General features: G+C 38.2%; 1 protein-coding gene across 12 annotated transcripts in view; it reads left to right on the plus strand.

Moving 5' to 3' along the window:
• ROBO2 (roundabout guidance receptor 2) overlaps window positions 1-13062 on the plus strand; it is an 891080-nt gene that overhangs the window by 856300 nt on the left and 21718 nt on the right. For all 12 annotated transcript variants that reach the window (XM_017829032.1, XM_017829038.1, XM_017829041.1 and 9 more), the window contains one exon: window positions 743-957. In XM_017829032.1, coding sequence (XP_017684521.1) covers window positions 743-957 — 215 coding nt within the window. The remainder of the gene's footprint in view (window positions 1-742; window positions 958-13062) is intronic.

A 13062-nucleotide genomic window follows, 5' to 3' on the forward strand; every position in this document is an offset into this window, starting at 1 on the left:
ATGCTGCCTTGAAAGCTGATGGTGTTGTTTTCCTCTGTATCCTCTCAGAGACCAGGCAAATGAGATTCCAAATCCCATGCTTGCCTTTGGCCATTTAGCTATCCTGTGGGTGGGTTTTTTTATCTTTGTTTTTCTTTTTTTTTATTTGTGACTGCTGCATACAGTAATTTCACACATGCATGCCCTAATACTGCTGCAATTAAATCAATTAAACTACTTGGAATAAAGCAAAATGAAAAGGCCTCACTGATAATGTGTTCACTGGGCTTGAAAATTTCTCCTGTCCTGCTGGCCATTTCCTCCTCCTTAGGGTGACTTCTGCTTCAGGGCACTGTGTCTGTTTGAGCGAAAGGAGTGAAATTTAGGTTTGGTTCAATGTGTGATTTGCAAGGTGGAATATTGGGTGAGACACTTAAATGCTAGGCTGGGATTCAGAATTGTGCCTTTCTGTGGGTTTCCTACCTGATTTATGCAGCCTCTGTGTATATCGCTCTTCATCTGTAAAAGGACAGTCTTGACCTTCCCCATCCTAGAGGAGGAGAAGTATATTTAAGACTGGAAAGTGTGCAGGTACTCTGGTATTAGAAGCTATGGTGAATAACTGAACTGTCTTTTCTTGAGTTTAACCTAACAATCACATTTTGCAAATCCACTTCAGGATCTGCTGAAAAGCGTGTATTTTGTTGACCGTGGGGTACAAAGTCTCATCCATTCTGATAACTTTTCCTTTTTGTTTGTGCAGGCACATCCAAAGCAATACACAACCTCCTCAGGCTCCCGTTCCGCCCCTAGGATATGTATCTGGAAACCTTATTTCAGATTTGGAAACAGATGTTCCAGATGAGGATGATGATGAAGATGATATTGAAGAAGAAACTGTAGAAATCAGTAGGCCACTAAGAGGTCTAGAACATACTCCAGGCTCCAGTATGGACAATCTAGACAGCTCTGTGACAGGTAACCAAACACAGTTAACAGTGACACCAGCTTGTTCCTAACAGCAAAATACATCATCGGTCCAATACTTTCTAAGTGAAAATTGATTCCACTCTATTTCTGTAACGTTTAAAATGTGTTAATACTAAACACTAAAGTTAAAGAAGGATTTGGGAATACTTTGCTTTGCTGCAAAATGATAAGAAAATTCATGAATTTTAAAAAGCTTTAAAGACTTGAAAGAAAACTCAATTATATCCTAGCTTTCATGAAAAGTTCATTCTACTAGAGAAGCAAGGCAGTTACATAAAAAGGAGGGGGGAGACCTCAGCTTAGGAATATATATTTCATAAATCAGAAGCAGCATAAAAATGTTATCTTAAAGCACTTTCAGATATTTTGCTGGGAAAATGCTTTCCTAGATGAACATAAGGAAGTTAAAGACTTCAGAGTAAGTGTAGTTAGATCACCACAACGTTTATTTCTAGACTAAATGTAACATTTATGTAGGAAAATGTGTATTTTAAACCTACTTTGTATTGCTGAATTTAGTAATTGTTCCCTTTCAGTAAAGCTATTTAATTATTCTGACCCTCCTTCCCTCACTGCTTCTTGCCCTTTGCATGCCTTGGAAAGCTCCATCATCATCAAAGGGGATCCAGAAAGCCCTGCTAAACTAATGCACAGGATCTGAATGAATAAAATGGCTGTTGGAGAAATGTAGGCAGTGAAAGACATTTGGTTTTAAAATACATAATGTCCTTTTCTTAAGCATCCGTGTATTTCCCTTCATGTTGAACTTGGGCCTCTATATGATATAATGTGTCCATAAGGTGCAGGGGTACTAAAGACCCAAATGTCCCAAATGTCCCAGTGTCCACAGCTCATGAAAGCTAGTGGGTGCTGCTTCAGTCTTTGATCTCAGCAGGCAAATACTGATTGTTAGTTGTACCTTAAGGGAGACTTGTTCAGTACAACTTACTACCATAGTGCCACTGAATTCCATCTCATTGTTCTGGACCTTTGAAATTCCAAAGATTGCTATTCTGAAAACACTGGGCAAATATGACAGTGATGGAGCATCAATACCTATAAATTTTCTTCCTTTTCCCTTGTTGAATGAAATAGTGTGTAGTTTAATCGCACTTTCCAGGTTTTCCTTCACCCTTGGGCCAGACTGCTTACCAATCTAATTAAGATTTAAGAACTGTATCTCTGCTGCTGTGATTTGAAACCCAGATTCAACTGAAGGCCATAGAGTTAAAGTTTAAATCCCTGAATTGAGAAGGTTAACTTATTAGTGCATGAGTATGTTAAGTCACTTTGCTTGAATTTCCAGCATAATCTCCTTCGGGCTATAATTCTGCATATTTTTGCATATTTCACTAATGGCTTAGAAGTCTTTCCATTAGGAATGCAGTAGGAGTTTTGCAGTGGTAATACAGCAATAAATAAAAAAAATTGGATTTGTATATCTTTTTCATTTGGTATATATTAATATGCCAATGTTTATGTATCTGTAAATGAGAAAATTATTTCACATTTGCATTTTCACCTGATATTTTGGACCACCATACCTAGAGCAAATAAGGAATAGCTGTGTTCCTGTTCCAAGTTGTAGACTTTTGTGTTTATTACAATTTAACCTTTTATGAATAACATTCAAGTTTCTTATATTTATAAATCTTGTTGTATTATTGGAGTGTTAAAAGTGTAATTGGAATGTTAAAAACTTCCTGCTGTGTTATTTTAGAAGAAATTGGGCAGAACCTGATTATGTAGACTGGGAGTGTACTTAAGGTGATTTAATGCACTCCCACTCATCACCACCACTATCTTGATGTGGCCTCATCCAGGTGAAAATTAAAGGTTTCCTTTTGCTTTTTCTTTTGGTTGTTTAATTACTAGGTGGATCTGTTCCTTGATATGGTTCACTGCATGGCAAGGTGTGTGCTGGCACTGCAGGAAGGGAATGTGCAGCTGGAAGGGAAAGAGGATGATAGATTACCCCTTTACCTATAGCCAATGCTCAAATTGACTTAAAACAATTAGAGAACTACAGCCTTACAAAAGATACACTCAGAGTGTTAGTCTAAATGATCTGTAAAATGGCAAAATATACAAATAACAAAACTGCTTCTGTTTTCCTCATTCACTACATGGGCAAAACATTGATTTTAGGACGGTTTGTTTTGGGCTTGGGGTTTTTTTAGGGGTGGAAGGAAGCTGCTTATTATTCTTGGGATTTTTTTTTTTTCCAAAAGAGAATCTTAATTTTTGTTTATCTGTTTCTGTTAACTCTTCCAGGCTGCATTTACTCTTGTTAATGAGGGTATAGCAAATTGCTTTCATTGTTTCCAAGCTGCTTCTCATTCTTCAATTTGATTGCTTTTAAAATACTGTAGAACAACTAAATTGTTTTATCGCACTGAGAATATATAAGCTACTTCTTTTCACAGAGCCTTTGGTGACTTAAACCAGCATTTTCCTAGGAATTTTTAGACCATGTTTTCACTTCTTTAAACATTGTATTTGAAAATGGAGACAAATGAGAATATCTGACCCAGATGAAGCAATATTTCTGTTCATTTTGAAGTGCCTTGTGAGTTCGGTGTTTGTGAGAAATCTATACTGACATCCCTTGGTCCAGATTTCCCTCAAACAGAGTTGCTGTGCAGGGAGCAGGGCAAGTTTCCTCACCCTGTACTGTTAGCATGCTCTTGGATTGAAATGGTGCTTTGTTCTTCCTGGCTGAGCTGAGACCCAGGATTTCGCTGAGTGCCAAAATGTGGGATTCTCTGAGGGGAAACCCCGGCACTGCGTGAGCCAAAGCGCAAACTACTAAATTCCTCTGACACCAGAGTGTTGCTGCTTTAAACTGTTTAAAAGTCAAGTTGTCTTCCAGGCCCTCGAGTTTTAGTTACAGCTAGCTGAAGATTCAGACAAGGATTTAATCTGCGCTATTAAGCTTTTCTCTTCGCAGGTGGCAGAGACATAATGTTGACGTGTATAATAAAGTGCAAAGAAAGGAGGAGTGCACAGTGACTGTATCTTAACATTCTCCAGATATGGCAAAGAGAACTCGGGGAGGGAGGTTTGGATTTTAATGTTTGTGGGATGGAATATGAAATTAAAGCCGAAGTTTTTCTCCATTTCCAGTTTGTTAGGATGCTTAGTCACTGATTCTGCTTTTAAAAGAAAAAAAAAAAGAAAGAAAGAAAAAGAAAGAACTGGAAAGCAGTGGTAAAACTTTTGCTCACTTGACTGTTAATTCACGATTATTTAGGGTTATTTTTTGCTTTCGGAGACACAATGAAATATGTATTTTCTTTTGCTTATGTTTAATGTTTGCCTTAATAATGAATTGCTGTGCAGAGTTATGGCATGAATGATCACAAAGAGTCTGTTATATTATTCTGCTTTATTAGATTTAATTAATTGCATGTGATGACCATATAAGAAATTAATTTGCCTCTCACTGAAATCACTAAGAACAAGGCTAGTTTTTTCAGATTTAAGTATTATGGTTTGGGGGTTTTCTTTCCCCTCTCCTTATTTTCTCCTCCCGCAGCACCACCAGTGAAGCTGGTAGTGCAAGCTGTTGTATCTTCAGTCCTGGTGCATTTTAACTGAGGGGAGAGATACACCCATCAACCAGCATGGAAATTAGAACAAGCCCTCTTTTACCTAACTGGTGCAAAGTGACATAAACAGAGAGATATTCCTGTAAACAGTGCTACAGCAAATAGATAATTTTTTTTTTTCCAATAGAATTGTATAGATCTGAAATTATAAAAATCTCTGTAGGCTGTATGGCTCAGCAAGGAAGAATATCCCTTATTTGACATATTTAGGTCTTGGTTAAAAGAATCACTGATCACTGTCTGCGTGGAAAAAGTTTTTCATTCATTGTGTCTGAGAACAAATGGAATAATTCTTGAAAATTGCACAATATCATTTTCATGAGCCATATTTTACCATGGCAGAGCTCAATATTTATATTGATTTGCTTAGGGATACCTATTGCAAAAAATTCTATTTTATAAGCAGTTAAGACAGATTGCATTTAATAGGTAGAATGTGTTTCATGGATTAAATACGTGCTCAGAAAATAGGAAACTGCTACTTTTTGTATCTCATAAAAATGGTAATGCAACAATTAGCAGGGTCATATTATAAAGCACAGACTTTACTCTAGCTTAATGGATCTAGGGATATGCATTCATCAGCAACGATAGATTTAGCATAAAATGACATGTAAATGAATTGATGACTGATCATAAATTAATTTTAGTGCTGAAGAAGTAATAGAGACACAGCAAGATGCCACTTTATCATAGTATTTTACTGCTCAGCAACATTTGAGCAACTACTTAATGTTCTGTGTGCATTTCTTTTCTAACAGCTTGAATAAATTTGAGAATTTTTTTGTGCCTTTCAGCAATATGGAAACCAAAAAAATCTCAAAAGATGGAATGCAAACAGAAATAAATTTGGCTAAGTGACATAAATTCATTTTTCATTAGATGTTTATGAAGGGCATTAAGTATGGTTGAACCTGTGAAGTGCCAAATACGTATGCATGATTTTTACCTCCTTTTGTTTAGTGTTTCCTGCCTCAAAATAAAAAATTTAAAACTTAGGGGTTTATTCCAGGCATATACATTTAAATATTCAGGCATTTATGGTGAAGTATGATGTAAAGTATGAGAAAAAGTCTAGTTTTTGAAGTGTGGTCATAATTATATTCTGCATTTAGACCCTTCTATTTTTGATTCTTATTTTGGTGGTACAATGACTGTTTCCCCTTCTGTTCCATCACTTTCACCAAAATCAGTGGGCATTTCTTCTTTATAATCATGGCAGTGGTCAGACACATCTAAGAGAGGATAATGTCTTTCTCTTGTACAAAGGCTAAAAGAAATCTGTAACTGATTTCAGCTGAAGTAGCATCAGTCTCCAGGGGTATCACCCATTCTTCACAAACTTAAGGAGTCCATCTCTGTTCCATCAAGAAAAAAAAAAAACCTGCAGGGGAGCAGGGCCCCAACATTACTCTGTGCTGGATGGTCTTGTGTAGGAAAGCACATATGCACACACATGAAAGTACCAGTGACATCATCTCTTCAGTTTAAGCAAGCACATAGAGTTTGATACGTACAGAAAAGTATCTAATGGAATTTTCAGAAGTGTTAGCTTTGTTGTGAGCAGCTTCTGTTTCACCAGTGCATTAGATATTTTTATTTTTCAGTAAAGCAACAGCACACTTTACAAAGAAAAATAGCATTTTTATTGCCAGCAAAATGCCACTAAAAGGGGTAGCAATGCAGTCTACTAGAAGCTAGCACCTCTATTCCCCTCACCTTTCCCTGAGAGCAAAGAAGCTTTCTGTTTGCATTAGCACCAAGAGATATTTTATGGAGCAAGAAAACAGAGTTCAACTTTTCACAGGGCTGATTTTGTTCTGCATAAAGCATTTACTGCTGCTGTCAGCAAGAGTAAAATTTACAGTTGCCAGAAAGCGTAAAAACTCAAATGTGCTCTTGGAAAACACATAGTGAGCTGCATGTAAAGGAGACACTAAAAGCCTGTTTCATCCCATTTCAAAATGCACAGTTGATCTGAAAGGAACGTCAGCATCTCTTATTTTGCCTTTATTCAGAGAAAAACAAATGTGCATCTGATTTGGAAAACAAGAGGCCAGTGGATGCCTTTAAACGAGTAGTCACCGTGTGTGCTGTGTTAACACAGCTGTGTGGTGGCCTGAGGTGCTCAGGCTGGGCTCCAGCACTCCCATGCCTTCTGGGCAATGTCCACACCTCTACAGGTCAAAGCAAAAAGGGTTTCACTGCTGCGAGTTTTGGTGTGGAAAAGAAATTGTTTATGCAGGGAAACCAAATAGCTCTGGAATCAGCAGAAGTAATGTAGAGATTTCGCCTTCAGCTCCCTGGTCACACACAGCTGTGGGTGCTGTGTGTGTCTCGGGGTATCTTGCTGACTTCAGCAGTTATAAAAAGTTTTGCCTCTGCTTCCAGCAGCCAGAAGTTTCATATAGAATCACAGAAATGGTTTGGGTTGGAAAGGACCTTTAAAAGTCATCTTGTTCCAACCCCTCTGCCATGGACAGGGACACCTTCCTCTGGACCAGGTCGCATCCAACCTGGTCTTGAACACTCCAGTAATGGGGCATCCACAGCTTCTTTGGGCATCCTGTTCCAGTGCCTCACCACCCTCATAGTGAAGAATTTTTTCTCAATATCCAATATAAATCTACTCTCAGTTTAAAAACGTTGCCTCTTGTCCTGCCACTATAGGCCTTATCAGAAAGTCTCTCTCTGTCTTTTCTATAAACCCCCTTTATATATTGAAAGGCTGCAGTGAGATCTCCCCAGAGCCTTGTCTTCTCCAGGCTGAACAACCCCACCTCTCTCAGCCTGCCTTCACAGGAGCGGTTTCCCAGCACTCCAATCATTTTGGTGGCTCTTCTCTGGACACACTCTCACAGATTTCATATCTGTCTTGTGCTGGGGATGCCAGAACTGGATGCAGAACTCCAGGTGAGGTCATGATGTCCCAGTAAAACTCACATCCCTGCGAGAACTGACTTCCAGCCTGACAGGTCCCTCCTAGCACAGCTGCTGGAGAAGAGGGCAAGGGGGAGTGATCTCTGGGCAGAGCACACTATTCCCAGCCTTGATAATACTTGCTGTCCATGGGAATGTGAAGGAGTTGAGGAACAGGACTTTTTTATAGGGTTAGCCTACAAAACTGTAGTCTGATAACTATACTGATACTATAGTCTGATCCTATAGTCTAATAACAGCAATTAAAATTTAGGTATTTTTAGAAAAAGTGGCATATCTATGAGTGTGTAGAACAATAGCTGTATTCACACACATTAGGAGAGAGCATTATGGGCTTTGCAGATTTTTAATATATTTCATACTGAAAACGTTGCCTATTTTTTTTGGATTGAATGACAATCCAGTCCTTCAAAGAGCAGATGAAAAATAGCTACTAGACATACCCTGCAAGTGTCCCATCCCAATTGCAATGTGTAGTGTATGTTGTGTAACAGCTGAGGGGTTAGCAAATGGACAGAGCAACGTGAGCAAGTAGAAATTAAAAGTTCTTTTAAAATATCCAGTTTTATGGACTATGATACCAAAAAGAATAACTATTCTGTAGAGTATATGGTTTTTTATGTCTCTACATAGAGAGTAGAACATATCACACAAAACCCTTGGGTTCTGAAACTAGTGGGCTACATGTTAAATTTTTAGCATCCAAGTATCGTCCTTTGACATGTGCAGCTCTAGTTATATTTTTCATGTTTCAGCTTGTGCTTACATATTTTGCAGAACATGTCGATAAGCGATTGAAAATGTCCTCAGCTATAGCATTTCATTTTCTTACATCTTCATGAAGTGTTTTATCTGTAGTATCTCTTTTCATACATCATCAGTAACTGTTGCTAAGCCTCTTTACTCCCCATTCTCTATGATATCCTACCGCACTTTGATTGTTAGTTCACAAACTGTCTTCTCAGAGGAAATTCAGTTTTAGCCTTCCCTTGCTGCTATCTGGGCTCCCTTACATCTGTCTGCATCAGGTCGAGTCTGTTTGGAAAATAACAATTTTATGTGTGCTCTTGGCAAGCAGAATCAAACTCTGTCACTCTCTGTTGCACTTAAAACACTTTCTGCCTGTCAGACCTCCACAGACCTCTTCTGTTTCTTTTCTTGTATCTTAGGAGTGCATGGGCTTTTGTTATTATAGCCTGCCACTTCACTGACATTAAAAGCTTCGGTCACTGCAGCATCACAAAATAACCCATTGTTCTTGGGCTTTGTGGTGCAGCATGGTGCTGAATTCCAGTATTCATGTATTGTACTCATGACTCGGTTTTGCTGGATGTTTTTCATATTTGACACCACCATTAGTTAATTAGCCTATCAGTTTGATGCTAACAAGCAGGTCGTTATTGATTTACTACTTAGCAGTTTTAAATACCATAATACTTTCTTGCACATGGATTGGAAAAAGGCTACTGTTCTGCTACACATCTTATGTACATTTGCAAAGTTCAACTGTGCTGACTGAGTACTTAAATCAGGGCCATGATTTATCCCTCTCCACGTGTCTTCGTGTCTTTGATAACCAGTTCTCTGCAGATTCTCATGGGTTCTCTGGACTTTTTTGGAGGCTTTTTTTTTTTTTTCAACATATACATGTGACTGTTGTTAAAAAGCAGATTTCAGGTATTTCAAGATAGGTGCCCGTACTATGTCAGAACAATATGCTGTGTCTACACAGGACCACCCAATGCCCTGCAGCAGCTCAGGTCCCAAAAGTGTTCTGGTAGCTCTGCACTTCAGCTGGACTTGGTAACTCATTAGCATGGCTGCTCCGTTCCTGGAAAATATGAATGAAGAGCAAATAAGATTAATCCTTCCTTCACTGTTTTGCTGTTAACATTCTAGTTATGTCAAGATTTCCATATTTCTTTCATATGCTTTTTCAGGTGTCTGGTTTTCTGACTGCATTTTTATGATGTTGTTATCACTTTCGTCTCCTGCAGTGACGGTTAGAAGGTTAGAAGGTTCCATGGGGCCAACACTGGCTTGGTGACTGACTCAGTATTAAATTTGAGCATATATTTGCTCTGCTCCTGATCCTTAATTATTTCTAAGCTTTTAAAAAAGTTACTTTAGTCCGCTAGAATGAACTGCTTTAGAACAGTTTTCTTCAGGCCATTGAAACTGCTCATTTATTTTAAAATTTTGATTGACAAAATGACACAAAGCCAGTCTTGTTCAGGATAGCTCTTGAAGCCTAGGTCTGACTTTAGCCATATCTATCAAGACTTACACATGTGCTGTCCAAAATTAAAACTTGGTTTTGCAAATATCAAACTAGATACTGGTTTGTAATAAGTAAAACAACAACAACAACAACAAAAACCAATTACATTCATTTTGATTCCAAGAAAGATCTATTAACTTTCAAAAGAATTTATTATGGAGCTTTCACATTTGTAGAGAATATGTATAATTTGGTTTACAGGATCAAAGCTGCATGGAGCAATCTGTGAATGAGACCCCTCTTAGCTTTGATAGTGCTTTATTATACCAAACTCCATCAGATAAACTGTGGGTTTCATGTTGGGAAAGGACATACTAAGTGGGTCTTTAAGCTTTAGCTGAATATTGCTCTTTTGTACCAAGCTCTGTCAAATGAATTTTGGGTTTCCTGTTGAGAAAGGACATATTAATTGGGTCTTTAAGCTTTAGATGATCAAAAGGTATCAAATGTGCACAACTCACTAGACCCCTACATTTGTTTTTAGGTTCAATGGTAAATGGATGGGGTTCTGCGTCTGATGAGGACCGTAACTTTTCTAGTCATAGATCTAGTGTAGGTAGCTCCTCAGATGACTCGATCTTTACCAGCGGCAGTTTTGCACAAGCACTGGTTGCAGCAGCAGATAAAGCTGGTTTTAGGCTGGATGGAACCAGCCTGACAAGAACAGGTTTGTAGACTCAAAGTTGATGCTCTCTGCATGAAGGGTGTCTCTGCCTATTCTTCTCTTCTCTCAGCGAACCCGCGTCTCACACTTGTCTAACGTGCATGGAATAAAGTGGATGGAGATATTTTTATCGGTATATTTTCAATGAAACTTTGCATTGTGTTTCATTTCTGGTCTTTTGAAGTAGTGAATAGCACAAGCTTTTAATCTGCACCTTCGATCTGCCGCAGTTTCCCTCTGTACTGACTCCGCTGTGTATTTACTGACAAATGCTCCATTTAATATTTCAGTGAAGAAATCACTAATTCTGCCTTGCAGTTTTGATGATCTTATTTTCTGAAAAATCTCCTCACAATCATTCACATTTCCAGTGATGAAGATCATATTTAAACTATTATCTCCATCCCTGCTCTTCTGTTGCATTTCTTCTCTGAAAAGTGTATTTTTCTGTGAAGTTTTTCTAAGCATGGGGTGAATTGGTGTGCTTTTATTGTTAACAATGCAAACTGTTTAAAACTTTTATTAATAGGTGATTTAAAAATACTTGATTCAATAAGTTAATATATTTTGATAACATTTAATTTTAGTTATGCCAACTGAGTCTGCCAAGTAAAATGTAAAAAAGGTAAAGTGACTATTGCTTTTGAAAACAGCCAAACTTCTAAAATGAATTAATGAAAACTAAATATAATTTAGTTCATATTTTTAAAGCTTCATATGTCTTATTTCTATTTTAAAAAAAAGATAAGGAAAAACGATCTTTAAATATTCTGGGGAAAAAAAAAAAGAATGTATTGCATTTTCTTAGTCTTATAAAAAAAGCAAAAATTACTAATTATTTGAATCCACAAATCTAATAGCAAAGTATGAGCTTGGATCATATTTTTGTTATGCTTCCTCAGCCAATTCCTGCCCACAGGTCCCATAATGTTCCTATCATTTAAATTTTTTCACTATTAGTCTGGTGTGAAGTCTCTCCTCCAGTAATATGTGTGCACTTGTGAGAAATGTCTCACATGTTAGGCCTGAAAAATGTCACTCTTTCTGCATGCAATGACTTCATGTCAAATACCACCTTTTAAGGACATTAGGAATAACGAAAAGAGTTGATGGCAAAGTCCTGTGTCTCCAACAAACTAGAAGGTGAACGCATACGGCTTTTCCCAAACCACTGGGACTTTTGCCACTGACTTTGGTCATACACAGTCATCCTTAAAAGGTAGTTATTTCACTGTAGTTGAACCCCTCAGTAGCTTCTTACACTGTGGAAAACTGACTGAGTGAATCTGCCTCATCCTTTGATAAAAAACAAAGCAAGACAAAGCAAGAACCGATGTAGACCTTCACTCATCTGCTATGGGCACATATGGCCAAACTATAATTTAAAATACACTATTGGGCTTGAAGAGTCTTCTAAGTCTTAAAAGAAAGGAGCAAATCCTTCCCAAACTTTTTCTTTTTTTTTGTGGTGTTCTTGGTGTCAGTAAAAGTTAATGCAACGATTCACCCAAATTTAATGTCACTTCTATCAGGCCTCTGAGAAGTGCGGCTCCCACCACAAACACATGCATAAGAGAAGTAAATAGGCACACAGACACATAGAGATTTAAAAATAAATATGATTTCTTATTGTAGCAATGTGAATGAAAAATACAATGAAAGGCTGAAAGCCCTCTTGTCAGTTGTATTTTTCCAGCTTAATTAGGTCACGAATGCACTTAAACCGAGTGCACGTGTGTAATTCCTCAGACAGACTGTTAGAGTGTAGGGTACAAAAAAAGTATCTAGCAGTTGTGGTAGAGACTTTATGATTATTACCCTCTTACTCTCTTAATGATCCAGCAGGCAAAATGGAAATAAAATAAAACCCACATGTAAACAAACAGCCCTCCTCTCTTTTTCCTCACAGAAACCTCAGCAAATGGAAATAGCTCCCCGGTGCTCACTGCAGTTTCATTAGGAGATGATGCCTCCCGGGGTAGTGGGGATCAGTCAGACGTGCCTGGTACGGCCCAGCAGCCCCCACAGTGCAAAGTGGTGTCTAGCAGTGGAGAAGCAGCAGTGTTATTTCTGTTCATTGCTCTGGAGGGAGTCTGAAGGTCCTGACTCTTTACTCCTTTGCAGTCTGGACAGTTATTTTCACCCATGTAGAACAGCTGTGAAATGTTCTCACCGGTAGATACTAAAGGAGATGTCCAACTTGATGGCCTCACGTGGGAATGTTTGATTGCCAAGCATAAGAGGCGCTGGTAAATCCAGATGCAATGTGTCTCTCCTGCCAGGCACTTTGATTCCAGTTTCCAGAAGCCATCATGTGATTTGCCATGAAGTTCAGACAGATTTCCTTTTTAACATCCTTGGGAAATTGAATCAAGAATTAGTGGATTCATCCTTGTCTCCACTTACACACACTAAATCTGCTACAAAGTCTGACACTGCTCAACAGTTCTTACTGGAAGGGCTGCATGCAAATACAAGATGCTGTAATCAGTTATTAAGTGCATTGAAAAATGTGTTTTGGGAGTCTGCACATCATTTGTGTTTGCCCCATGTCTGATTTAGGTCAGTGCTATTTATTTTGCCTCTTTTTCATGAAG

The sequence above is a fragment of the Lepidothrix coronata genome, unplaced genomic scaffold, assembly GCF_001604755.1.
Source record: "Lepidothrix coronata isolate B3197 unplaced genomic scaffold, Lepidothrix_coronata-1.0 Scaffold157, whole genome shotgun sequence".
In the NCBI taxonomy this organism is placed as follows: Eukaryota; Metazoa; Chordata; class Aves; order Passeriformes; family Pipridae; genus Lepidothrix; species Lepidothrix coronata.